The sequence below is a fragment of the Monodon monoceros genome, unplaced genomic scaffold (assembly GCF_005190385.1).
Source record: "Monodon monoceros isolate NGI ecotype Baffin Bay Population unplaced genomic scaffold, NGI_Narwhal_1 Super_Scaffold_16, whole genome shotgun sequence".
Taxonomy (NCBI): domain Eukaryota; kingdom Metazoa; phylum Chordata; class Mammalia; order Artiodactyla; family Monodontidae; genus Monodon; species Monodon monoceros.
The window spans coordinates 61,411,768-61,439,133 of NW_021703772.1; the positions used below are offsets into that span (position 1 = coordinate 61,411,768).

Here is a 27,366-nt window from a genome sequence, read left to right on the forward strand (position 1 = left end):
CTGTGGTGCTGAGACCCAAGGCCCAAAGTGCTCTGGAAAGCCAGGGACACTGGAGGAGACAAGGGGCGGAGCTCTGGGAGCGACACAAAGGACTAGGGACTGCTGTCTGATTCTGCCCAGAGCAGAATTCTAAGGGCTCCTCAAAAACTCACAAGGCAGCAGCCCTGGTGGGCTTGGAGGTCCCACAACCACTCCTGCAATAGCAAGACATTTTTATGCATCCTCTGATGCATGGGGATCGAATATCTTGGGACACCATGTGACACAAGAACAGCCTTTGTTATCATTTGTCCAATAGCAGGGCAGATCACCCCACTGTCTAGTTGTGAGAAGTTAAACCCATAAGAGAATGGAGAGAGAAAAAGGAAAAAACACATCCAGTCACACATGTGAAAATGTACCTCTTATGTTCCTAGGAAAATTTGGAACTAAATCTCTTAATTGATAACACCTTCCATATGCTGCCTTATTTTTCCTACATGTACCAGTATGCATTTCTTTCTTTCTTCTTTTCTTCCTTTCTCCTTCCTTCCTTTTTTTTTTTTTTGGAAGAAAAGTGTCATAGATGGCTGGACTGAAGGCAGATAGCTGAGTGCTCAGATTCAGACTCATGGCCACTTTCTATACGTTGTATCTTACATCTTTTCCCTCCGAAATCAGTTGTCCTTCACTCTTAGACATTTGTTCAGACAAAAGCTTTCCGGGAAAGTGACAGAGATGAAATTCTAGGATGAATCACAGATGACAGCAATTGGCCAGTAAGGACTGGGTGAGCCCCAGAGGATGGACAGGCGTGTGGTGTGCACCTGTCATGAATGGCCTGCTAGGGGCCAGAGAAATGTAGTGGGGAGAGAGGCAATGGGAGAAGCTGGAGGCAAATTATAAAGCAGAGCTGCTTCCACCCCCCCGACGGGACCAGGCCACTCTGAGTTACAGCGCTTACATCGACATGCAGCCAGAGGTTGTATTTCTCACATATATCTGCAATCTCCTGTATGGGATCAAAAGCGCCATAAACAGTCGTGCCGGCAGTTGCATTGACATACAGAGGAATGTATCCCTATAAGGCAAGAGGGACAAGCTGATTAGTCTTTCTAACCTCCCTCCTTTCCACATGAAGGAGAAGAATTACTGTAGCATTTATTTCCAGCAGAGATCAGCTAAGCTGGTGTGTTACCAGATACTATATCTGGGACTATTCTCTGTTAGCTCATTCACTCATTCCTTCATTTATTCAACAAATAGTTTTGAAGACTTTCATGTGCCAGGCCCTGTTGTGGATGCTGGGAATACAGCAGTGAGCACAAAAGACGAATATTTCTGTCCTTGTGGAGTTTGCATTCTCGTCGGGAGTGACTGACAGTCAACAAAATTAAATAAGCAAAATAAATAGCATGTTTAGTAGTGATAAGTTCTATGGCAAACAATAAAGCAGGAAAGAGTAATAAGTGGAGTGATGGGCAGGTATCTGAGTGTCATCTGGACATTCTACATTTTAGAAGCTGTGCTGTTCTAAGTGTATTGAGGTAATAATAATACTGAAGTAATAATACTGAAGCATTGTTTGGTTATTGAAAACAGGTCTATACACAGTTTCCCTAAGAGTAGATACAGTAAAATTTTGGTGTGAACAAGAAATAAATGAGAAAGTGAAGTAATAGAGCTCAGACAGAGTTGGGGAAGTCTATGAGTTCTAGGAGCTCCTCCTCCTCTGCCCCTTGCTCAGTCCTAGCGACATTTCTGTCTCCTCTGCTGAGACCCGGCAAACAACCATAGTTAGAGAAGGAGGTACAAGAATGTAACCAAAACAACAATGAGTTGGTAAATGGCCTGACAGCTACTTGGCAGTGCCTCGTGCATATATCTGTTCTATGCGATTTTTTCTGTTTAAGAGAATTTATTGAGGCTGGATTCACCAAGTATCATGGGCCAACTGCCAGGGCATGCAAGCAGTTTGCTAAATAGAATCCTAACCTTAAATGATACTTGTTAAAATGAGATTATACTTAACAAGTCGCAAGTGAAAACCTCAATTAGGCTGCATCTTCATGAGACGCGGATAGTGGATTTATTGAAGTGCATCAAACTAGTCATTTAGCACAGTGAAGACAGAACAAGTGGTTTAATGACTGAATTTTCCACTTTTCAAAAAAAATTGATATTGTGTAGACACAGCTTTAAAGCCATGTCATCACACAAGTTGAAAATAAGCAAACATCTGAGAAAAGAATTTTAGAAACACAATAAAATTATCTGTTATATTATCAAACACTTTTATTGTCTAGGGCAGAAAGAAGGTATTTTAAAAAATCGATATTCACCAGAGTTTAGATGAACCGTAGTGTACATACCTTTTGCTTGGCTTCAAGAATTTTTGCCTCTAAATCAGCTGGAATTATCTTCCCCCTGTAATTATTGTAAAAGGAGAGAAATTAAAATGAACAATCAGTGAGATTGCACATGGAAAAAAACTTCAACAGCAGCAAAAAGTAATTTAATCAGATATTTTCAACAGACCATTAGCAGTTTGGCACACTGTATTGAGTCAGTCCTTAAGCACAATAAAACAAATTTAACAGATGAGCACATTTAATACATCAAGAACCTAATATTCACTCTCCCCTGCCTACCTTTCATTGCACTTTATCAAAATCACATTGTCGGTTCCAAAGCCAAGAGCAGCCCCAGCTTTCTTTATGGAATAGTGACTCTGCAACAGAGGCTGGAGGTTAGATGTTAGACAGTCCCTTGGAAAACACCACAATCCATGTGCAAGAGCACCCAACTCACGTGTTCTGAGGTGAAGAGGACCAGCTTGGGTACGGCTGCCATGCCCTTTGTCTTAACTTCCGGGAAGTACTTGTAGCGAGCCGCCATGATGCTGTACATGTTGGATATGGCTCCCCCTATCGGCAAGCAGACACATTGGGAGCTGTTGGGACTTCCTCATTACTGTTTCTACCAAAAAAGGCTGACGTGGTGTCTCAAGAGACAAGGGAGGTCAGAAAGGGGAAGGACAATATCGTGATAGGTTTTGCTGGCTTCCCTATTGCCAGGGCTTCCCTCTGGTCCCTTTGCCCTGGAGATACAAATAATCACACTTATTACCAAAGCCATTTAGGCAATTTGGCTGGAGGTGATTCACGTACTCTGGTGCCTGTCCCACCTCGAAGCCTAGACAGGAATATAAGGGGTGGCAGAAGCAGCGGCTGCAAAGAGATAGGTGAGTTACAACCCTCCTGCTTCCATTTTCTGCTCAATCTATTTACTGAACAAAGATGAATCTTTTCTCTGAGTCAGAAAGACAGAGGAAGAGAGAGTAATAGAGCCTATGGAAGGAAACAGTGACATTGCCTGGATACTCTCCTCAAAGAACAGCCCAACTGAGTTATTGAGTCATTTAGAAGAACTCCAAGTGTATTAAAATAAAACCAAACTCGTGTTTACTTAAATCAAGATGCAAGGAGAACTGAGGTAACCAGGTACGTCTGGCCAACACAAACAGTCATGTTTGCATCAGTTACCTGACAAACAGGCAAATTCATGGACTGATTCAATTGCCTGAACAATTGCAATTTTAATTTTTTCTCTTCCCTTTGTACACAGTCACACTGTCTCTGACACCACTCCAAACTCCCTCCTTTCTACAAGATTATCTGTCCTTGTTTTAAAGATTCTTATTGTATCTATATTGAACTAGAGATTTAAAGTAGATATACTATTTTGGCCAAAATTGATCTGTCCACTGATAATCTTGATTCTCTGATCCCCAGCTTAATCAAACTGCTATCGACAGACCAGAGTTGTTTAGCATGATTTAGACACAGCCTTTGTCAGTTAGTACAGGTTTAGGCACAGCCTTTGTTGGTTAGTACACATAGAATGTAGCATTCTTGCTAGCCTTCACTCTGACAAAGATAAGAAGGCAGGACTATTGAAAAAATTGTTATTCTTCTACAAACTCACTTTGTGTTTAGTGTTCTCATGGATCCCAAGGATCCATACTGCAAACCTTGAGGAGAGCCAGGGAAAGAGAACAGAAACCTACCAGGAGAAAATATCCCATCACCATCTTTACTTGACCATCCAATTATCTCTCTCATCTTCTTAAGTGTTATTTGCTCCATGAGGACAAAGACTGGTGCAATTTCATATGTAAACCTGGAAAGGTGGTGAGAAAAAGAATGAAAATAAAGAAGTCAAACCACTTATTTGGGGAACACAGATAACTGGTTTAGCATTTGGACTTGGGTTCGAATAAAAGATGTTTAAAACCACTAAAACAATTAATTTCCTGGAAATGCACTGTCATCAATCATAAAATGTCAGAAACCAGCCTGGGTTACCGAGAGAGGTGGTGGAAGTACCTGCTCTGTGATTCTTCACCAACAAAACAGACTTTCATCTCAACGGAATGTCTTAGGTGTGGTCCACCCAGAGAAATAGAAGGAAAGAAAATGATTTTTCTGGGTCCCTTTCACCTCTAAGATTATAGGATGATGCAAATGCTAATTAAAAAATGTATTCTAAATTCTATATAAATGGTTTGCAACATTTAAAAAAAACTGATTGCCAACTTCACACTTGTAGAATTTATAAAACCCAGAGCCAAAGTCTATATTTTAATTTTTTTTGGCCGAGGTAGGTGGCTTGCAGGATCTTAGTTCCCCGACCAGGGATTGAGCCCGTGCCCTCAGCAGTGAAAGCACGGAGTCCTAACCACTGGACCATCAGGGAATTCCCAAAAAGTCTATCTTTTAAAAACAATGTAAATACCTGAAAGCTAACCATGAAGATAATTGGAAGTATTGACCTAGGTTTTAAAGATCTCAATATAATTATCTACATGGTTTTTCTACTGATAATCCCTAAGGACAGCAATGCTTCTATAATTCTCTGAAGTCGATATCTGTCAAGAATAATTGTAAGTGATGATTTTCTAATTACCAATTACAAAAAAACAAGAAGAATGTCAACTGGCATACACAGCTAACTGTGGGCATCAAGATATTCTGGTAGGTTAGCTTTGTCTTCTAATTAACTGACTTAAAAGTAGCAAGCCATGCTCTTCTCAAAGCCATTCAAAACACAGTCTGGTGACTAATCATTGAAACAAAATCATGGTACCAAGGCAAAGGGCTTAAGAGAAATCAAAGAAGGTCCATCTACAGAAAATTAAACCAGAAAACAAAAAGATATTTACTGACTGTGAGACTTTGTCTTTCTTCTTTTTGCTTGGCCTTCTTAAGCATTAGAGTTTGTGGGCTCGGCTCAGACAATGCTCGCCGAAGGGAGATTCCTAGATTGACTCAGCCAAGTGATATGGGGAGACTTCATCCCTGGTTAGGGTGTTTAGGCTGAATGCCAATGCTGGGAATTAATGGGAATTTTTGCTGGCTTCATGATTTAGAAAAGCTATTTGCAAGGATGAAATAACAATTGTTGTACAAAGACCCAGGTGAAGGTACTAAATTTTAATCATGGAGAAAAATAATCAAATTAATCACATGGTGGTAAAAGAGGACAAAAAGATCCTGAAGGATCCTCAGGGTATATCTCCTCATAGAAGAATTTTGTTTGCAAAAAGAATATGTCCATTTTCCTTGGGAGGAACCTTGAAACTTAGGAGGAAGACCCTTGGAAATCATGTGTTCAGTTACCATCACCTCTGGAGGTCACAATCATGCTTTGGTTCTGCTCTGAGCCCCATCACCGTAGCAACCAACACTCCCTCATGTCTGATGGCCTGATAAAGGAAGAAGAAGAGAAGGGTTCCTGGTTTAGCCTGTGCTGCTGAGCGTACCAAGGGGCAAACTCATGATGTGGTTCTAACCATTCTTGAACAAATGCGTTATCAACAGTGTCACTGATTGTTGGAAATGTTGGAATGGCAAAAATGTTTGCATGGTGAAGAGGTACTGGTGGCGGTGTGTGTGTTTAAGTCTCACAGTACCAAATGAGAAGGCTCTCTAGGGTAAGGCAAGGAACCAATGGAATCATACACCATAATATCAGAACCTTGTCAAGGATTGGATGAAAGCTGGACCAGAGTCAAGTCAGTGGAGGAAACACATGGGGAAGGGAGAAAGGATGGGGTTGAAGACCAGAGGGTTGGTCCACTTCAGGATTTGAATCAATTTAGGGCCCAGGTTTGCATGAATTAGTCTTCTTACCAGGAATATGGTTATTACTCTCAGGATCAGGAGGAAGAGTCTAGAGAGTTTGATCGTGAGATTATCTGATCTCATCTATCTCAGGTTCCTTACTTATACCAGGTTCCTGATTCTGAAACCTTTCTTTCAGTTCTGTTCAACAAATATTTAATGAATGACTATTTTCTTCCAAATGGCTTTTTACGTACTGAGGAGACAAAGATGTCATAAGACACAATTCCCAACCTTGAGGAGGAAGCTTACTAGGATGAATCCAGCATCTTGGCCTTAGCTGCATCCTATTTGACAGTCCCTGCCTGGGTCTGAAGGATCAGTTACCCTACAGCTAACACCAAGCTTATTCTGATTCGTGACCTTAGTCCTGACACCCTCTCCTAGAAGCTGGTAGATTGCCCCATGGCTGTTGATCCTCAGCCAGACCTGTCACATGGGCTAACGTGGTGCCCCCATTCCTGACACTTCCTCTGAACTTGCCTTCTCATCCTTGGCCGTGTTTAAAACTGGGAGTCTGCCTGCATCCAAAGCCTTAGAGAAGACCTTGAAGTTCACCCTAGAGCAGTGGTTCTTAACTTAATTGAGATCACAGACACTTTTGGGACTCCTAGGAAAGCTATGGTCCCTCTCTCCAGGAAGAAAATGAGGATATGCACATCATTTTGTATACACTTGTAGGAGAGTCCCCTCTTGCAACTGGGACTCCAGGTTTGGTACCCCTTCCGTAAGTGACAGATGAAAGTGGATAAAGGCAAGAGATGAAAGGTCAAATATGGATTCAGAAGAAGCTAGTTTGATGCTAAAGTCATAGTACAAGATGACATTTCAGAATCGGAGGATAAGAAACTAAACCTGCTAAAAGCTCTAGGTTGAAGCATAAGAACATGGGATTGAAAGTAAGGGTTTAAAAACAGTATGATTGTGACATTCAGGGAGTGACACTAAAGGAGAGTTTTTATATTCTGAGTAGGGTAGTGAGTCAGCCCTGTTTTAGTAGCTCAACTCACCTTCTCAGTGGGATTAACAGAGGCAAATTGATTGTTAAGCTGATTTTCTCTGATGGCAGAATCTGCTGGTTGCTAACCAGTATCAAAATTTCCCTTCCTTCATTCAATTTTATTTGGAGTTGCAGTTCATCCAGATCAAAGACTGTATTTTCTAGCCTCCCTAGGTGTGGCCATTGGATTAAGTTCTAGCTAAAGAGATGCTATGAGAAATGTCTTGTGGAGCTTCTGAGAAGGTTTCTTAGAAGGAAAGAGTGTGTTTCCCTTTTGCCCTTCCTCCTTCCCTCTTTTCTTTCTTTCCTTCCTTCCTCCTTCCTCCCTCTGCCTGCATTCCTTCCTGAGATCTGGAACACATAAATGATGGCTGGAACTCCAGCAGCTAGCTTGCACCATGAAGTAACTTTGAAGATGAGAGCCACATGCCTCAGTATGAACCAGGAAGTCACAAGGATCCTGCATCCCTGGTGACTGCCAAACCAGGAACTTCTTTAATGAGAGGAAGAAATAATTTTCTACGTTGATTCTCTAACTTGACGTTCCTCTTAGATTTTATCCTCCTTATGGATGTGGTGGGTGGCCCATCTCTACCTTAAAAGATAACACACCTGAGGGGGAGCTTAGTGAGCCCCTTTGGTGTCCAGAGATGATGAGAGACAGAAACAAAAGAGCTGGGAAGTTGAAGGGAGGGGTTGCAAATGGCAACAGTGACCTATGGGTTGGCTGCCTTTCCTGGGTGTGTGCATTGTACCTTGTATACACTGGGCACTTAAGACTGGTGTCTTTTTTAGTCTTCAGAATCACTATGTAAGGTGGATACAATTATTCTTCATTTTTCTGAAGAAGAAACTGGGGTTCAGAGAAATTCAGTGAGTTGTTTCAAGATCTCACATGTAGGATGTTTCCAAGCTGGAATTCCATGTCCTTTACATCACAGCTGCTTTTCTATGACAAATGAGAACTACTTACTGCAGGCTCCTCTGTAACAACCTGCCTACTAGTGTAAAATGACTGATAACCCCCATAGAAAATTTCTCCTGTGTAATTTCTATGAAAATAAAGTGCTAGATACTTGAAATCATAACCTCATAACAAAGGGCTGTGATAGATCTTGCCACTAGGATTATGTATTATCGTCAGGTGCTTGAGGGCAGGCTGTTGTTTACACCTGCTCGGTGCCCGTGTTTTGGAAGAAAAGAGCTGTACATGCCATGGCCAACTACACATTGGTGACGGTTTCTTTGCATCTTCACCGAGTCCTAGCTTGGAAGAATATATCTCAAAGCTGAACGCACAGGTGGGTGTGAAAGCATGGGCATAAATGTTCCTTCTATTCTAACCATCAGATACCTTACACTTTGCCACTTGGATTAAAATATTGGACAGTTCTTTTAGGGAGAGTATACTGAGCAATGTAGTTATTATTCTCTATTACCAGTGCCATCCAAACTCGATGAAGTACAGGTCCAAAAAACGAGTGTATCACTAATTAAATCCTACGCTGCCAAAAAAGATCCTTTTGCCATTCTTTCCCAGGCCTATTACGAACACTGTTCCCAGCTGCAGAAGGACTTGTCACAAGGGAGCAAATTTCTGCATAAGCTCCTGACAGTGCTGCCACATTTCATGAGCTTCCAGGGGAACTGGCTTAGAACAATTTCTAGATTATAGTTATTACTTCTTCAGACAATGCCTTGTCTCTAGAACTGACAGAAACTATTTCAGTATTTTAAATAACCTTTGCTATCGATCTGTTGGAATCGGATCATATTTTATAAATATCCACTGTTCAGTACAGCTGCAATTACTATGTGCCATTTAGTTGGACTGGCCTTGACCTCAGATGGTTGGACAATACTTTAGCATTTCATATGGCTGAGCTGAGGTAAGGGAAGAGTAAGGGACTTTCATTTTATGAACATATACAAAAAAAAAAAAAAAAAAAAGGAAAATTTGTGAGATTTCCCTGGTTAAAGAAAAGTCTTTTAGGAGACTATGTGGTCATAAATGGTTCAACGGGGTGAATTCCTTTTATTTACCATGAGACTGAGATATATATATTAGGAAATCACAGCTGAGAGGCCTACAGAATACATACTTAAAGACACTGGGTGAATTTGGTGCCTATATTAATAAGGGTACTTGGGCCTTAATGGGTATGTACCTTTTACTCTATTTTTCTCATTTATTTTCTAAATAGTTAAGTTTTTTTTAAAGCTGTTCTTTCTAATTAAAATCATTCCTTAGTGTGAGATGTTTCAGTTAAACATTACTGTCTTTTTTCAAGTTATAATTAATATATTATGATGTCTATGCTTGCTGATATATTTTTATCTCACAAACCATAAACATAAAGACTGCAAAGGGGAGTTTTTTGTTGAGGAGATCATACAGGTGATTGTATCTTTGACCTGAATTCCTCCCAGCCCTTCAGAGCCTCAGTGATCCAACATGAACATTCTGTGAAGTTAACCTTGACCTGCAAGTAGGGAGCAGGAAAACCATTTGACTTCAATCAATTTAATCTTTTAGCACTAATGGTTTCACTTGTCACATTTGCTTTTTAAATGTTGTTGTTTTACATTAGCAAACAAAGTAGGAGGCCTTAATGAATAGAAACTTTTCTGAATGTAGTTAAGTATTTTGAGACACAGCATTAAACAGCTTTGGAACACACACAAATCAATATATAAGTTTAAAATGCCCTTTCAGGTTCTGTGGCTGGCAGTAGTTTGAGAAAAATAGAATACCTTGAACTTTAATAACTTACATTCTATCTTGACGTCAAATGGAATTTCTCATTTTAAATAATACCACCCTTTCACCTAAATTCATTTTTCAAATCTACTTTACCATGAACTAAAAAGTGTACGGTTATTTTCCAAATATTTCCACAGTGACTAAAACCCATATAATTCTTATGTAGTTATTTTTAACTTATTGCGATAACCTTGTTTTATTATTTCCCTCTGGACACTTTCATAGAATGTGGTACCACTGTCTGGATACATAGAGAGTGGTAAAACATTATCTTAGCGTTGAAAGAAAAGACAGTACTTAGTAAGCTATGATGCCCCTCCATCAACTTGTAACCTGTCCTTGTCTCCAAAGATGGCACGTTGTGTGTAGAAGAAACTGTGGGGTGATTACCAGAAGACTACCCAGGTATTACTTGCACACACAACCCTCCTACTGCCAGGACCTTAGAGCCAGTTTCAAATAAATTTACAAGAACTTAGAAACAAACAAAGGCTTTGCCTACTCAAGTATGAAAAAATTTCACATTCAGAAAAAGTTATTTTGAAAGGGATATATAATTCCTTTCAAAGGGATATCACTACATGAATTGTTTTAGAATTTTTAGTTGAACAATAGGCTGATCAAATTGGTTTGTGGCTTTATGGCCTCTTTAATTATGAAGAAAATATGACCTAAATGATAAGGAGCAATATGCTTGGGTGGGAAAATGGACCAAGATTATACCCCAGAACATGTTCTCTTTAAATATATCATTAAGAAATATGGAGTCTTTTAACATGAAGTTTCACACTAAACTTTGAAAGCTAGAGTCATGACTTCTTATGACCATGCTCTTATTAAACTGCATTATTCAATTAAAAAATAGTTTATCAAGTATCTACCTTTAACTCAGAACTGTGATAAACCTAAAAGATTTTAAGAGAAAAGATGACTAGGGCAAACTGTAATAAAATTATTATAGAACCATTGGAATTGGACTTTTAATACAACAAGCCATACTCAGACATCATGTTTGCTTACGTGGAAATAATATGTGGGACTTACATATTGGTATTGGCAGTTGATGTCAGCCATTCGCCAGCTAAACCAATGATATCCAATCCAGTGGAGAGCTGGTTGAAAAATCGAGGATGACCTAAAGAGGTAAGTAACAGACAAGCATCAAGGCAAATCCAGATTTTTCAAGCTGTCTTCAAATCAAAAGGTCCACTCCACTAGGCCACAGTGATGGGACCTCTATCCCCATGGTCTAATAGGGCTGCCCAAGAATACTGAAGGAAGGGCACGTTGACCCACCCTATACCAACCTTTAACATTGAAGATGTCTCCCAAACTTACATGTTTCTAAAGCATAATGCTTTTAAATTAAAAGAAATCCAATGTCATAAAACAAGTAATCTGTCCAGTATCGTTGATTTCCAGATGAGCTCCTCTATTGTATTTTTTAAAATACAAATCTGGATGTGGTGGCCCTGTTTTTCTCCATAAATATTTCAGTTTTTAATTTAACACCTCAAGCCTTTATTCTCCAAATCAAGGTATGCTGAGGGAGGAGGAGAGGCTGCAGGCCTCAGAAGGGGTCAGTGGCTCTGTGAACCGAACCAAGCCCAGGGTAAGTGCCAGCTCTGAGGCTGATGCCGAGGCATGCCATCACTCTCTGGGCCTCTGTGTCAGTCAAATACGATGCCAAGCATTGGTGTGCTTTGCCCACATATAGTCAGGTGACTGTTACACTAGATGTACTGCTGAGATGACCTGGCATCTGCTCTGTGAAACAGGGGCAGACACAGCCTCATTCACTCATTGAGTTGTTGATAGAATAATTTTTATTATTATGTAACTCAAAAGTCCTTTTCAACCTACTCTATGCTTTATCAGGCTTTGTTCTCAGCAAATTCAGGATTATTGCCAAATTTTGGCCAACTTGGCGTTCACAGAAAAACTCAACCCCATACAGCAGGCTTGGCTTGGCTGACACGAAGGCGCCAACGCAATAGATTATCTAGGGGTGTGTGACAGAGAACTGGTGTTAGAAAGATGTGCTGACTGCTGTGTTTCCAGAGGAAATTGCTTTTGCCTCTGAAATAACTGTCAGAGAGCTAATGTTGGAATGTTCCTGGTCTAAGTCCCCTCTCTGAGGAAGTATATCCTTCCCTCCTTGCGATGAGGACTCATTCAGAACATCTAGACTAGGACTTCTTATAGCAGAATATACAGATCCCCACACCTCAAGAGTCCTCGAAAAATAATACTGATCTTTAGAAAGAATAAAAGAAGCGTAAACAGTAAGCTTGGTGTAAATTCAAGGCCAGATTCCAGACATTCATGTAGATTACTCTAAATAGCTTAAACTGGTCCATTTTGCTCTACTCGGCTCGGTGCCAACAAAATCTATGAGATCTCCTACAACGTAACTAATTTTGTTGAAGTCCATTTAAATATAAATATGTATGTACATATATATAAACATACACGTGTGTGCGTGTATATATATATATACACGCACACACACACACAATACCCATTTGAAAACTTTTAACAACAAACATTTCATTTTAAGACAAGATTGAATGATAAATAAATGCAATCACACCATTTGACAATGTATCAAAATCACATCGCATAGCAGAGACAAAAGATGGACACGGACAGACAGACAGACTGATACAAATACCCTCAAACAAAAGTGAAACAGTATCTCATGGTCTATTAAAATATAAAAGGACACAAAGTCCCCCCAAACCTTACTTTCCTCTTATGGCTATGGCTTAATGTCCCCAAAAATCTCATACCAGAATTTCTATCAAGCAACAAAATGACCTAGTTTAAATTTCAATTTCAACTGTCTATAGTCAACAAAAATACTAACAGATGATAGACGTGGTACTGAGCAGCACATGGCTTAGAGTCAGGTTGGAGAGAAAGAAAGAGTAATTTTTTAAAGTAAAATTTTTGAACAAATAAGCTTCAAAAAACAAAAAGATGCAGGAAGAAATTTATTGATTAAGAGACATATTAAGCAATTGCAATGTGGGGGACTTTTGTGGATCTTGACTCAAACTGTAACAAAATAAAAAATTTATGACATTCATGAGACAACTGGAAATTTGAACACTGACTGAATATGTGATATTAAAAAATTATAAATTTTTTTGGATGTACCAATGATAATGTGTTTTTTTTGAGTCCTTGAGGATAAAAAATATTTATGAATGAAATAATATTATGCTGGAGATTTGCTTCCATATAGTATAGAAGAGAGGGAAGTGGGTGGTGGGGTGTCAGGTGAAACAACACTGGCAAGAGCTACTAATAGCTGAAGCTGGGTGTTGGGTATACAGGGTTCATTACACTGTTTTATTTTTGTATAAGTTTAAAATTTCCATGATAAAAAGTTCAAAAAAGGAAAACTAAGGAAGTCAGCATGTCTACTGTGACTGAGGGCTGACTAGCGTTTCTCTGAGTTCTTGGAGAATGTATATACATTGGTTCCTTTTTCAGAAGTCTTTGTTAATTTGTAGGGAAATTTCCAAAGGCCATCATCATCCCTCCACAGACGCTTCCCAGATCAGTATGTTTTCATTCCAAAACCCTATTCATTATTCTGGCTGGGCATTAATACTCTTAAGAAATATCTTCCACTTCCATTGCAGAATACCTGTGGGTTTACTCTATTGCTCCAGTAACTACATCTAAACTACACACCAGCAACTAGGGAATGTGTTTTGCCATGAAAGCAACAGTACACTTTGCCAGGGTCAACACCCTGTGATGCAGGTTTCACATTGCCTGAAGACTATGAACTCTACAAATGCAAATATCTGCTTCTAGAAGCTGCTCTGAAGAACAGGGATGAATGGCTCCAGGCTAAGTATCTAATTGGATTCACACACTCGACTCTAGTAAGAGTCCATGCTTCTCTGACCACGTGATACTTCAGTTCTGTAGGCGATATGAGTTGCTATTATGACAAATCCATGTATTTGTCTTTGAGGGGCAACACTGTTCTGAGCTTCGTGATAAACGTACGTGGTCTCATCTCTCTGATAAAGTGTTTGTGGCGTGAACTGACAAAATAAAAATAGTGGACCAAAGCTAGTCAAGCTAAAACATACACAGAGAACTCTGTTTTTTTTCCTAGCCAAATAACAACTTGATCTCCACCAGGAACAGATTAGCCATCAGACCAAGGTGAGATGTAACTAAATTGATGAGCATGTTTTTCTTTAAAAATCAAACACAGACTTTGTAATATAATTGAGTCTTGTCCATCTTGCAGTGATTCAAGAAAGCTACACCTATACCAGTGGCGTTGGCAGACTTTAAAAGCTGTTTGGGATTCATTATTTAAAAATGCCTCTTTGGCCAGCCTCATTATTTCATTATAACCCTTGTTTTTGACATCCAATAGCCTTACTCAGTCCTATCACGACAGCCTCCCCAGTCATATCTTCAAATGCCTAGGAAGAGTGAGCAGGATAATAAAGGAGAGAGAGAGAAAGAAAAAAGAACAAGAGGCTACCAGTCATGGCCTCAGGGGCTCCTCTGTGGGGACAACCATGCTATGGACTGCCGATTCCTGTACATCAGTCTGCCCAAGGGCTCAGGAGAGCCAGGCTGCAGTGGGGAAAGACGGTAGGGAGAAGAAACCACTGCTTGATCCCTAGGCTTAGAAAGAGCCAGACAGAGATCCCAAAAGTCCTTGAACTTGAGGCAACTGGAGAGTAACCACTTGGCCAGGATTGCTGAGTAGAGAGAGTTCCTATAACATGGAAAGGAGGCAAGAGGGCGTCCTCCAGGGCTCCCTGTTGGAGATAGGATTTGGTGCCTCAGGATACCTGAACTCCAGAGGATGGAGTAGAATGCAAAGGGTGTGTAAGTGTGTGGCTTTTGGGCCTAGCAAATAGAGGGTGTGGGGGGTTGAATTGTGTCCTGTAAGAGATATGTTCAAGTGTTAACCCCTGATTCCTGTGACTTTATTTGGAAATAGGGTCTTTGTGGATGTAAACAAGTTAAGACGAGGCCATACTGGATTAGGGTAGGCATTAATCCAAAGAGGAGAGAAACCTGGACACAGACTCTTGGAAAATGTCATGTGAAGATGAAGGCAAAGATTGGAGGGATGCATCTACAAGCCAAGGAATGCCAAGGAATTCCCACAACCATCAGAAGCTGGAAGAGGCAGGGATGGCTCCTTCCCAAGAGTCTTCAGAGAGAGCATGGCCCTGCAGACACCTTGATTTTGAACTTTTAGCCTCCAGAACTGTGAGATAATAAATTTCTGTTGTCTTAAGTCACCCAGTTTGTGGTAATCGGTTGTGGCAGCCCTAGGAAACTAGTACAGAAAGAAAAGGAAATGGGCCCAATCCTCCCCAGTTTCAGGGACAGGCAAGGGTCGGATTTATCAGAATGAAGTAGGCGTGAAAATGGAAGCGGGAGAAGAAGTAGAGAATGGATCATTCTGCTCTCTTTAGGTTGTGAATAGCCTCAAACCAAGAATTAAAACTCTTTATACAGAACTTGACACAGCACCATGTATCTGTATCTTTTAAATCTATTTTTACAACAATAAATAATGATTGGATTTTGTCACTGCGTCTGGTGGTTCTGAGGTCATGGAGCGCTTTGCTGCCTTCCTTCACCCCGGTTTGTGTTTCTCCTTCAACATGACTTTGACATCCTGGCAATTGGCAAAGGTCTGACGCAGGCCAAGATTGCCACTGCGTGTCCACCTGGCTCTCACCCTTACCTGTGCGGACGCCATATTTCAGGGTGTCTCTGCAGTCAACCAGGATCTGCTCCAGGGACTCAGGGTGGTCAGAGAGTTCCAGGTTGAAGCCCTCCATGCCTTCCAGCAGCTGGTGGGGGTGGTGGAAGTCCAGCACCTTGGTGGAGCGATCGAATGTCTTGCGGACGTAGTTGAGGAGTATGTCTACCACCTCCAGCAGGAACTGCACAGTTTGCTCCTCCCCATTCTTAGCTGGAAGCAGATCTGGTGGGGGGAAGCCCATGAGGGGTTATCACCTGACTCCTATCCGGATTTCCTCAGTCAGCTTAGAACTCCCTAATATCCGTATCTTTACAGGACTGATTTTCTTCCAGGATATGCATGCATTGAGAATCTGATGTACCATCTCCCCAGAACAATGTACATCGGCGTATACACAGAAGCGCTGCATATATTCTCTGGGGGTTCACAGAGTTTCTGATAGTTAGGCTGCTCTTAATTGAAACGCTTTGAGAAGTCACGAGCAGCCTCCCCTGCAGTTATCCATTTGGGCACCTGTCAGGCGTGTGATGGACGGGGCATCTGTCTTGCTCCCCTAGTACCAGGTGTGTCTCTGTACATCTGGCTCAGATACTGGGCTTTCGGTTTGGTGTTATGATGTGCTTGATCTGTTGCTGGTGGCGGGTGAGGCTTCTGTGGGTAGAGGCTGAGGTCACACCAAAGAGGATGGTTCTTTATGTTGTCCTTGGACAGAAAACTAGAACTGGAAAGTGGGGCTCAGGAAGGTGGGAGAGGGAACTCCTGCCCCTCTCTTGACCTTACCTTTTAGGGCTTGGCCTCTGGGATGCCAGAAGGTGACTCTGGGTTCTGGCCTGTGTTAGGTAGAGTCAGGCTGGGGGGTAGCCAGGGGGGAAAGCTGTAGGGGGCCCCAAATGAAGTTGTCAGCCATAGCTCAAGAACAGACTGGCTGTATATGATGCTCTGTGTCTATTCTTTGGATTATCTCTCCAAGGTTTAGTGAATCTTGTTTACTGTTCTGGTTTGGCCTCCATGGCTTGTGGGGAGTTCACGGAAGGGGGAGGGGGGTGGGTTTACCTTTGTGCTGGTCAGGAAAGACTGGGAAAGCACCTCCTGAGACCGTTGTTGTAGGGGCAGCGGTAATGAGTGAACAATCTTCAAAAGGAAAATGACCTTCAGGACAGCACTTGGTCATGAGGCCCAGCTACACAGCTTCCTACAGGGTGCTTTTGCTGTTGTGGGCACCACCCTTGGAGGATAAATGCTATGGAGGGAATAGCTGGATTTTCTTATATGAAAGATTTCTTTGGATTCTGAGATTCTCTGACTGTGTATTCGTCCTGCAAGTATCTTTAGAGTTGGCTGTTTTACGGATTGCCCTCATCCAGCTTTCAAATGATGGAGACCTGGGCAATAGGGAAGGAGGGAGTATATTATATTCAAATGTTGGGAAAGCAGTTTCATGGTGGTTCAGAGAGAATAATGGCTTTTTTTTGTAAAAGAAGCAAGGTTTCAGGAAAAAGTAAAGAAACTCCAATAAGCAACCTACTGGATAGCACTAGGGCTGGGGGTGGGGACTACCTCGAGCAAACAGGTTGGAGAAGTCGGTCTCTGTGCGCTGGAAGCGGCCATCCCTGTCACTGTTTTCACAGGAAAGCAGATTCTTGGAGGACTGCCTCTCCTTGAAGGCGCTCACAAGCCTGCTCTTCTCTTCCAGGCTGTTGGTCCTTTGCAAGAAGCCTGTAGCACAAGAAGCTGGGTCAGAGGAAGGGCACCAAACTCCCAGCCTCGGAGGGTCTGCTGCTGGCCCAGGTCGACTCTCCAAGCAGGGTTCTCACTTTTCCCGAATGGAAGCCGAGTGTCTGTTTTATATGTAAGGGCTCTGGCACTGCTCGCCTCCAGGCGGGGCGGGGGCAGTACCAAGTGTCATCAGTGGCACAGACCCAGTCATGCAAGAGAGAAAAACAGTAAGTGAAGCCCATTCTCCTCTCTCAACATGACAGTGAATGCAGAATTAAGTCAGTTGGACAGCTTCCACTCCAGTAACCAGCCCCAGGATGGGGCTTTAAGGGAAGGGACACAAACGGAGAGGATGCTGCCAGCTCTGGGTTTATGGGCGGTGCAACCAGAGGGAGGAGGGGGTGAGACCAGCACTGAGGATTGGGGAAGATGCTTTCCTTGGACTCCAGGTAAATGCTACCAGGGTTGAATGTAAGTTTAATTTTTCTCACCCAAAACTGAAGGGCAGCTTTCCCTGTACCACACCCTCTCCTTAAATAAAGGTATTGGAGAAAGAGACAAGAAAGCCTAAAATCTTATGTGTGGTGACATTTAATTCCATAAACACTTATTGAGCACCTATTGTGGAAAAGGACTTTACTAAGCATTTAGGACCAGGGACAGATAAAGATAAATGAGACAGATCCCCTCTTCTCCAGGAGCTTGCAGACTGGCAGATGGTGACCAACAATGTAATAAAGCTAGACAGCCATCCAAGAACTCCACAGAGATGAACTCTGAGCCCAGGGTGGGAGTCAAAGCACCTCCTCCCTGCCCCTCAGAAGGAGTGGAAATCTCTCCTGCCTGAGTTGAGCAGTGCAAACACTACCAGTGGCAAACCCAGAAGAAGGCTGAGCTGAAAGGGCTGAGGCTCTGCCAACCAGCAGCACACTTCCTCTCTCAGTACCTCCACCTGTCCCTTCTGGTGCTTGGGACCCGCGGACCCGCTCCTTCCCTCAGCATCTCCTCCAATTCAGCCTCAATCTTAGTCTGAAATGCAACACCCTGAAAAGAGGAAGAAAGTTCTAAGCTTCTTGGTGACCCCAAAGCTGTATTTGTAGCTACCAAGATCCTTGGGGAGTCACATACGTCACAAGGCAGGCTTGGAGGAAAGTCCTGGGAGGTTCCACGAGAGGCAAGTTAATCTGGGGAATTCAGCTTTACTTCCCCAGGACTGCAATTCAGTGTTGAGGGGTGGAGGAAGGAGGGGTGCAGGGGGAAAGTTGCAGTGATTAGAATCCTCCCACACACAGAAGCAGGGTCTATTTTTGGAGGGAAGAATAGGAAGGCAGAGGCACCAGGCCTTTCATTGTTCTTAGCACCTTTAAAACTTATCACTAAAGCTCTAAAGGACATCAGAAGGGGGGAAATACACTATAATAGAGCTCCACACTTGGATATAAAGATGGGGGGTGCATCCTCCCCTTCACCTCTGCTCCTACTTTCTGAATTCCTCCTCCAAATCCCCAGAGTCCAAAATGAGAAGCTAGCACTCATTTGCCAGAGGGATGCAGTATCACCTGCGTCCTGAGTGAGACTTCCCCCCTCCACCCAAACAGGCAGCAGTGGAATTTGTTTCAGGCAGGCTGAAAAGACCAAGTCCACATGCCCTAATGGAGGTGAGGTCTTGCCTAGCTGAACTCCTGCTCTTTAGGTCTCTGACCCCTGGTCGGTTTTGACTCACTCCCTGGGAAAGTCTCTGCCTTGAAACCCCTTAGCAACTCCCTTCCTAGGTGGGAAAGGACCTAGGACCTGCATTTGGGCTTTGGATATTATCTCCAAAGGAGTTCTTCTCACAGGCATTCCCAGAGGTGTCCTGATAGGAATGAAAGATGCCAATCACGACACTTTAAACCTGCATCCCCTTCCTGGACCACACTTCCTGGAGTGCACAAGGAATTAGTGTTTTCTATACATCTTATAACTATGCTATGCAAAGCACACTTATATAGCATTATAATTTGTGTTAAAAACCATTTGCTAATATAAACACTTAATGGATATTATTTTTGGAATATCACTTTTTTGGAAGGTATTTGTTCTCTAAAATATTGGGAGCCTCAAAAATAAGGTCAAGGAGCCGGGCCTCTCTGGGCTCTAAGAGGCTCTGGAAGTTCGTATGCTTCTCCAAGGATAATGAGGTGGTGGATGACATTGAGGTCAGTGCTTTGATGACCTCCCTGGCTAGCAAGGGGTCCTGGAAGCAGAGGTCCCTGAGACTAAAGCAGACTGTACTCCCTTTTGCTCTATACCTCAGCTATAAGGACCTAGTTTAAGGTAACTTAGCTGAACATTCTTAAGAGGCAAAGAGGCAAGCGGAGGGGAGCCGAAGCTGCGGTGAGCTTTGGCCCGGTCGTAGCACCCTGGCTAGCTTCCACCTATGAGCCGAGGGGCGATCCTGCGGCTGGTCCTCACAGCTGCCCCCAAACTCAAAGGCCTACTCAGCCCTGTGAGGGGGGGGAGGTGTGAGGAACTAGAGCACCTGGTTCAAGCTGGTTGTTTCCAAGTGGGGTTTCAAACTGAGCCTGGCATAAGGGCACCTGGCCAAGGGGGCAAGTGAGGCTTGAAGCCCAACCCCCTTGCTGTCTCTCACCAAGCTGTAGCATGGAGTTGCATCTCCCTAGAGGAAGGGGCTCTTTTCCTGATTTTTCTGGGCTATAAGTACCCTGCCAGATCTCTCCCCCACCTCAAACTTCTTTTTTTAATTTCAAGAGAAGCCATAATAAATACAGAATATTTGAAATGTATATTTAAAAGTTGGTGACTGACACAAAATTAAACACACAAACACACACACTGCATGCGCTAAATAAAACAGCTCAGGGGCTGTAACTGGCAGCCAGTCTGGGACCTCTGAATACAGAAGTGATTGAGGCCCAAGGACACACTGGGAAGTTAGCAGAGCCCAGAGCCAGAACTTAGGGCTCCCTGCATCTCCTTCGATTTAGGTCATGCTATCATGCCTGTAGCCACCCGGCTCTCTACCTCTTGGCAAGACCCTGGGTGTCTTCTGGCTGACTGCTTTCCCATAGGATTCTGCCTCCGGAGCTAAGGGTTACACTGGTGAGACCAGGAGCCTTCCTTGCAGCTTTGTCTTGGGGGGAGGGGGGAGGATCCAGGAGAGGGGGTAGGAGAGGGGGTGGGGTGGAATCTTGGCAAGGGCAATGGATGGGTCCCCCAGGGCAATGGATCTGGAAGTGAGAAGATGACCATTAGTCCCTCAACTCTCTTAAGGTGAAAGGTCAAACCAACCTGGAGAGTGTCAGGTCAAGAGGGCATCTTTCAAGCCCCTGAAGGTCTGGGATGAAGGGAGTGGGGGAATCTGTGTGTGGGGGAGGGGAGGGGTCTGTGGATTCAAGTCAAAACCAAAGACTGCACTTTGCCTCCGGTAACTAAACTAAAATGGAAAGCCAGAGTTGGCGTAAAGTATGGAAAACAAATCCTCCTGTTGTTTTGTTTCCTTTCAGAATCAAACCTATTGTAAATCCTCCTAACCTCTGGCCCCCGAAGCATGTGTATTAGCAGAAGGCAATTTCCCCTCAACACACTACCAGCCCTCTCCTGTCACAGGTGTTTCAGCTTTCCTGAAATTAATGTTGGGGAGGTGGGTAAAAACAGAGAAGAAACTCCCTGAGGATGGTAACCCCCAAATGCCCAAGAGCTCTCCGCCCAAGAGCTCTCCCTCAGGGGAAGCTAATGCAAACCTCTATTCCCCAATTCCCGTACCCCTGTGCCTGGACATCTATTCCCGGACCCAGGGATGCTCCTGCCCCTTTACCTTTTCGGGTCACTTCGGGTGTGTCCCCGAAGTGGCGTTTAGACCTTCTCTTCTCCCCCGACCCTGAGGGTCTGCAGTCGGGGCAGCAGCGGGCACCGCCCAGGGCCGAGGCCGGGAAGCGTGGATGGGGATGGATGAAGGCCGCTGGCTAGGCAGGCCTAGGACCGCGAGGAAAGCAGCCCTCACCCCAAGCCTCCCCCGACCCTGTCCTCGACCGTGGCGGGCGCCCAGGGCTTGCTCAGTTCTGCTTGCCCGGCTGCATGACAATGACGGCTGCTGAAGCCGAGCGCCGCGGCCGCCGAAAGGACCTGGCGCGAAATGGGCCATTAAGCCGGGAATGGCGGCTGGGAGAAGGGGGCTATTTATAGAACAAAGCTCGGCTGCCGCCAGCTGCCCCCGCGCGGGGACGCGGCCCAGGCCTCGCCCCGCGGGCCTCGCGTGCTGGGGAGAGGGCCAAACCCCCGGGCCTCCCCGCCGCAGGGCTGGGCTTTCCCTGCAAAACGTCTAGGTCCTGGAGTCGAGCAACCCTTCCTCACCGTAAAGCTGCTTCTGGGATCAAGGGGACAGAGCCCCAGAAACGCAGGGAGGGCGCCGCAAGGCGGGGAAGGGAGGGTGACTCCCAAAAGCTGCCAAGTAACTCCTCTCGCTCAGGCCACAAACTCTCGCCTCCCTGGGGCCCCGGGTTGCAGGGCACCTGGGAAGATCAGGCCCGGAGGCCACCGGCTCGCCGGCCCACTCTCGGGCGCTCCCGGGGCTGAGCGGGCGTGCCTACGCCTGCGCCGCCACTATCTCCAGCGCGCAGCAGCTGACGGATGACCTTTTAATAAGCCCCTCGTTAATCTTACCCCGCCTCTCCACCCCGACCGGGGACGTCCGTATTTTCTGGCCCGATAAGGCTAGAAATTTTAGACGGTGAAATGTAGCAAGGAAAGCAAGTTCTCATTGTTCAGCCGGAGCCACTCAGCTGTGTCCCTTCGAACAAATCTCCCTTTTTCCTTAAAAAAAAAAAAAATTACAGCCCTTGGGCGTTTTCATTTTAGATCCTTACGTCTCCGGAGAGCAGTTCTTTCTCCCGTCCAGCTCCCAGATCTATTTTCCTTCCTCTCTAGCAAATCGTGCCCGATACCCACTTTCCGTCTTGCGGCCCCACGCCCCCTCTGCCCCCTTTCCCTTCCCTCCTCTCCTTCAAGGGCAAGCTCCTCAAACCCTCTAGCTTGCATCACCCGCACCTCCTCCAGGTAGGCCACCGAGGGCTGCAGGCAATCCATTCTCTTGGCCTCCAAGGCCTCAAAGAACGAAATCTGAATCCGTTTTGACATCTCGGGCAAAAATATCCCCCCCGAGGAAGCCACTTTCAACGCGCGATATGTGGAGAGGGAAGGAATACGACGCGTCAGCTACCGTCTAAGGCGGATGTCTCGCCTTGGGCCTGCTCTCCAGTAAACCCGGGCCCTTTTTATGCCGCCTTCGCGTCGCGTAGGCAGAGCGCCTGGGTCAGAACAGCCAAAGCGCCGGGCAAGATGAGCGGGGCTGTCGCGCGGGGGCGCTGTGCTCGCGCCCAGCTAGGGGAGCCCCGAGGTCTCAAGTAGCCCAGGGCCCCCCATCGGAAAAGGTCCCTCGGGGGCACGTCAGGAGAGGGCAGAGGAAGGTCAAGGCCAGTAGAGGAGCGTCTCTGCCGGGCGTAGGGGCTGTAGACACTAGAAAACAGACCCAAGAGCCAGGATTCCCTTCCGCGTACGTCCCACTCTCCCAAACCCGCAAAGCCCGCTCGCCTCGCAGCCCCTTTGGGGCCCCAGCCGGCCCTTTCACTTACCACAGATCTTCAGCCCCAGTTTTCTGGTGCATCCGTGGGCCACGCCGCACCAGGTGTCATACGCTAGAAACCAAGAGACGTGCGATCAGTGAGGCTCGACAGTCCGGCACCCGGTCGAGGGCAAAGGTTTTCTGGGGAGGTAGGGGCAGGTCTTCGCCAGTGCGCCTCATTAAAAAGCTCTTTCCCGAAAGGAGCTAAGAGCCAGATCTTTGGGCCGACGGGGAGACTCGTGCCCCCCGAGACCCCATCACAGTCCCTTCCTGCTCCGACCTCAGGTACAGAACAGTGTCTCTGAGAGGCCACGCACCCAGCGCCCCACCCGCGGCTCCCAGCGACCACGATGGGGTAGCCGCCAAGGCGGGGTCGGAGTGGAACAGGGCTGACCACAGGTGCAAAGGGCCAGGCCCGGCTCCTCGAGTTGCCCAACAACCACCCGCAGGCCCTGTCCCTTGGTTTCCACCCCGCAGACTCGAAGGGCGACCACAGCGGCTGGGAAAGGGAACACAGAGACATCTGGGACCAACACATCTCATAATTTCTTGGCGGGTCTCCAGCTGAGTGGCAGCTTAAAATAAACTGGCATGAAATGGGGTCGCGGAAGAGTTCAGGAATTAATTGGGTGAAAAATAGTATTTGACTAGATGGTCGGGCTGGCATGGCCGCTCTTCAGTGGAACCGGGGAGTCGGCAAGACAATAGTGCGCCTCGGGTCTCTCATCCCCTGCCCCCTCTTCCCAACATGCCCCTCATTAACCCTTCCCTCGGACGTCTCGGATCTGGAGCAGGCGAAGGCGAAGGGAATCAGACACTTTTTCTCCAGGTCTGAATCGCAGATTCAGGCGCTGCCGTGTTCTCAAACTCCTCAGCGTCTATCCTGCCCTCGGGGTTCAACTTCCAGCCAGAAGCACGGCGGTGCCTGCAGAGCCTGCATGCGAGCCGGTGTAGTGGGCCTAGCCTGAAATTCCCCTCGGATTCCTCATAGCAAGGCCCTCCAATCACTCCCATCCCCCACCCCATCCGGTCCAGTGCCTTCAGCCGGGAGCGAGTGTTTGCTGCGATAAGGAGAGTGACATCCATTAAACCCGAGGCACAACAGAGCCCCAGCGGGGAGAAGAACTAGCCCGACGTCAATGAGAGAGCGTGTCACAGATGGAGTTCCTGCAACAGACAGTAGTAAATCGGGGCGAAAGCTAAACCCTAATAAAAATGCCTGGCAGGTAAAGAGCTATTTTCATCCGATAGAGTGCTTTCATTTTAAACGCCATCTCACCTAATCCTCATAACCCTAGGAAGCAAGAGGAGTGTTAATCTAAGACTCACTTTACAAATAAAAACACTGAAGCTCAGAGAGGCTAGGAGAGTTTTCCAAGGTCACTCAGCTGTGGCGTTGGAGTTCAGACCCATGGCACTGCCTTTTAGAGTTGGGGATTGCAGTGAAAGAAAGGGAAAGAGAGATGGGAAGAGGTAGTGAGAGAGATCCTTTGACGTAGCCAGAGTAGGGAAGACCGAGTGGCTGAGAACAAGGAGGAGGCGTCCCCGGCGCAAGAGGTCGAGTAAGGTTGTGCGAATTGAGCAACGCCACCTCCCAGGAGACCCTGGCGGGGCAGAGAAGCAGAGCCAGCTGGGCGGGCGAGGATGTGTCTGCAAGGGAGGGCAAGGATGGGTGGAGAGCCAGGCGTGCGCCGCACAGCCTAGAATGCTCACGGCGGCTGGGCTGTCGGGGCCGACGGCGGCGTTCTCAGGACAGGTGCTGCAGGCTTTTCCTGGGCCCAGTTCTCGGCTATCTTCCCTCCGCCCTGGCGAATTCCGGGCGCGCCCGGCCATGAGCGAACTCGGGTCAGCTCCTCTGCTGGGTCTGGGACCCGCGGTTGGGCACATGGGCTCCGCTGCTGGCTGCCTCTGGGAAGTAGGGGCGCAGTAGGGGTTCAGGACTCGAGGGTGGGTGAACACAACGGCCGCCCACCCCTGCCAGACAGCAAAGAAAGGGGCAGGAAATGTGGAGAGAACTGGAAAAGAAATCCATCAGGGCCAGAGCAACAGACAAAGGCGCGCAGGCCTCCCGTTTCTCTTGGCCTGGTCCGACCAGCTCTGGTAGCCAGTGCCCAGCTCTCGCGCCACCAAGGCTGGCGGCTCTCCTGAGCCCCTCTTTGTTGTGTGGGTAATTGTAGCTAGCCTGGGGGGCTGGGGGAGGGAGCTGCAAAGGGAACTGGAACGCCGCCTAAGAATTTAAGAGAAGGCCTCCAGCCGGGAAGCCAAGGGCAGCACCTAGGGGTTGGATAGAGGGCTTACCTGATACCCCCCCTGCGCCAACCTTCGTTGATGGGAACAATTGATGTTTTCTCAAGCTTATAGAAAGTGCTATAAAAGCGAAGCAATGAGCCCTCCTTCTAACCACAATGCCATCCCTAAGCCCTTTTATATAGAAATTCTGGGGCCGTTACTATCCGGAGCTCATGGATTTGGAGGGAGCGCATTTCCATCCAAAGTGGAAAAAGGAAAACAATTCCCCCATCTCCACATCTCTACAAAGATGCTGGAAATCAATCCGAATTAAAGACAGATTCCGGAAATGGGTTGAGTCGCCGCATGGAGCTAGGGGTGGGGAAGCATACATCTCCCCACCCGCTTTTATCTGGTTCCCCTTTTCTTCCTCTCTCTTCCAGAGGTGTTCATCGCTGACAGGTCTCCTGCCCTGGAGAAAAGAGAGGGCTGCTCTCTCCTACCGCCCTGGCAAACCTTCTGGACTCTTCCTGGTTCCCCACTTCTTGCCACTCAGGATGCTGCCCGCTTTTTTTTTTTTTTTGTCTCTGAAATGTAATTAATTGTCTAAAATGTCGAGGCTTAATCTCAAACCATTTTATGCTCCTTTCTCGCCCCTGGCTTCTTCCTCACTCGTCAATAGCTCGACGCAAATTTGGAGCAATTAGGGACCCCGAGTTTTCTAAAAGCTGCAATTAACGTCGAAATTTCCGCTGATTATAGAGTTCGAGCACAATGCAGGGGTAAAGGAGGGGGGGAGGGGTCAGATCTCGGCTCAACGAAAGCTGAAGACAGAAGACTCTATTCCCGCTGAGACTCCCAGCTCCTCACACCGCCCCTTGCGCTGACCCCCGTCGTCCCACCTAGCAAAGAAACCACACACAACACAACAAAAACAACACTCTCGCCGCGCGTCCTTCCCCCGCAGCGACGCCTCCAAGGATCGCCACCGCTCCGACCCTGCGTGGTTCCCACTGCCTTAGCGCCTTGGAATCGCCTAGCATCCCTGGCAGTCGAACGACCTTTGGTCGGGACCTGGGTCAGGGCCCCATTTCTTTCTAGCCTCCATCATCTCCGCGCTCCCCCTTCCCTTTCTGCCAGCGCAGCCTCCTCACGTCCCAGCGCCCCCATCTTCCACGCAGTCCATTTGATAGGACACTGGAGCAGGACCTACTTGTGGGGCGCAGGTTGGTAGTATTGGGGTCCGCTCCCGCGTTCGAGGAGGTTGCGGACGAAGAAGGGGTCGAAGACGCCATCTGCTCGGTTGTCCCCGGTCCTCTGCTGTCCGGGGTCCTCGGCCAGCCGGGCTTAGGAACAGGCTGCAAAGAGAAGCGAGAGCTGCACGGGGAGGGATTCAGGGGTCCGGCGCGCGGGAGGCGATTGAGCGGTCGGGGGCGCGGACGCTCCCGCTTAAGTCCGGGCTCAGGAGAGAGGCTAGAGGAACGGCAGCCAGCGGGCTGGGTCGGGGTGCGCCGGGCTGGGGACGGGGGGAGGAAGAGACGTGCACGCGAGCTGGGGACTCGGGCGCCCGCAACGTAGCCCGGGGTGGCTCTCCAGTCTGGCGGCGGGGCGACCTGGAGCGCAGCGCTGAGACTAGAGGAGCCCAAGGCCAGTGCAGGTCGCGCGGGTGCGGGGGACTGGGCTAGGAGGGCTAGGGAGGCTCAGTGCGCGGTTTTCCAGCCTAGCCGCGACAAGCACTATTGGGCTCTCAGCAGTCGGCGGGCGGGCGGGCAGGCGGGTGTTGCGGGGGAGGAGGGCGCACGGGGCGGGCACGTCTGGTTCGGTGTCTGGTTCCCCTTGTTGTGTCTGGCTGATTCCCTGGAAAGAAGGAGGCTAACTGCTCCGGGGACCGGGGACTTTGGTGAGACAAGGTGAGAAGGAAAAAAGGGTCCATGTCTTTACGTTCTCCCTCGGACTTGGCTGGGGTAGAAATACAGTCACCTTGTAGTCCAGACAGCCAGAAAGCAGCGAGTCGGAACCTCGCTTGTCTCCCTCTTGCCCCACCCGCTTTGAGTCATCTCGAAGCCAAGAACGGGGCTCTATCCTTGTTTCTGTATTTCCTCT

General features: G+C 46.6%; 1 protein-coding gene across 2 annotated transcripts in view; it reads right to left on the minus strand.

Annotated features, from left to right (window-relative positions):
• GAD1 (glutamate decarboxylase 1) overlaps positions 1 to 27,366 on the minus strand; it is a 40,543-nt gene that overhangs the window by 12,098 nt on the left and 1,079 nt on the right. The window contains exons 2-11 of one of the 2 annotated variants that reach the window (XM_029225264.1): positions 26,477 to 26,621; positions 23,045 to 23,107; positions 17,256 to 17,414; positions 15,678 to 15,920; positions 10,973 to 11,063; positions 4,049 to 4,161; positions 2,791 to 2,906; positions 2,631 to 2,710; positions 2,352 to 2,406; positions 944 to 1,060 (exon numbers count right to left, since the gene is read on the minus strand). In XM_029225264.1, the coding sequence (XP_029081097.1) occupies positions 944 to 1,060; positions 2,352 to 2,406; positions 2,631 to 2,710; positions 2,791 to 2,906; positions 4,049 to 4,161; positions 10,973 to 11,063; positions 15,678 to 15,920; positions 17,256 to 17,414; positions 23,045 to 23,107; positions 26,477 to 26,558 (1,119 nt within the window). In that variant the 5' untranslated portion in view covers positions 26,559 to 26,621. Of the gene's footprint in view, positions 1 to 943; positions 1,061 to 2,351; positions 2,407 to 2,630; positions 2,711 to 2,790; positions 2,907 to 4,048; positions 4,162 to 5,563; positions 5,747 to 10,972; positions 11,064 to 15,677; positions 15,921 to 17,255; positions 17,415 to 23,044; positions 23,108 to 26,476; positions 26,622 to 27,366 lie in introns of those variants that run through there. The other variant, XM_029225265.1, reaches the window with a different exon arrangement.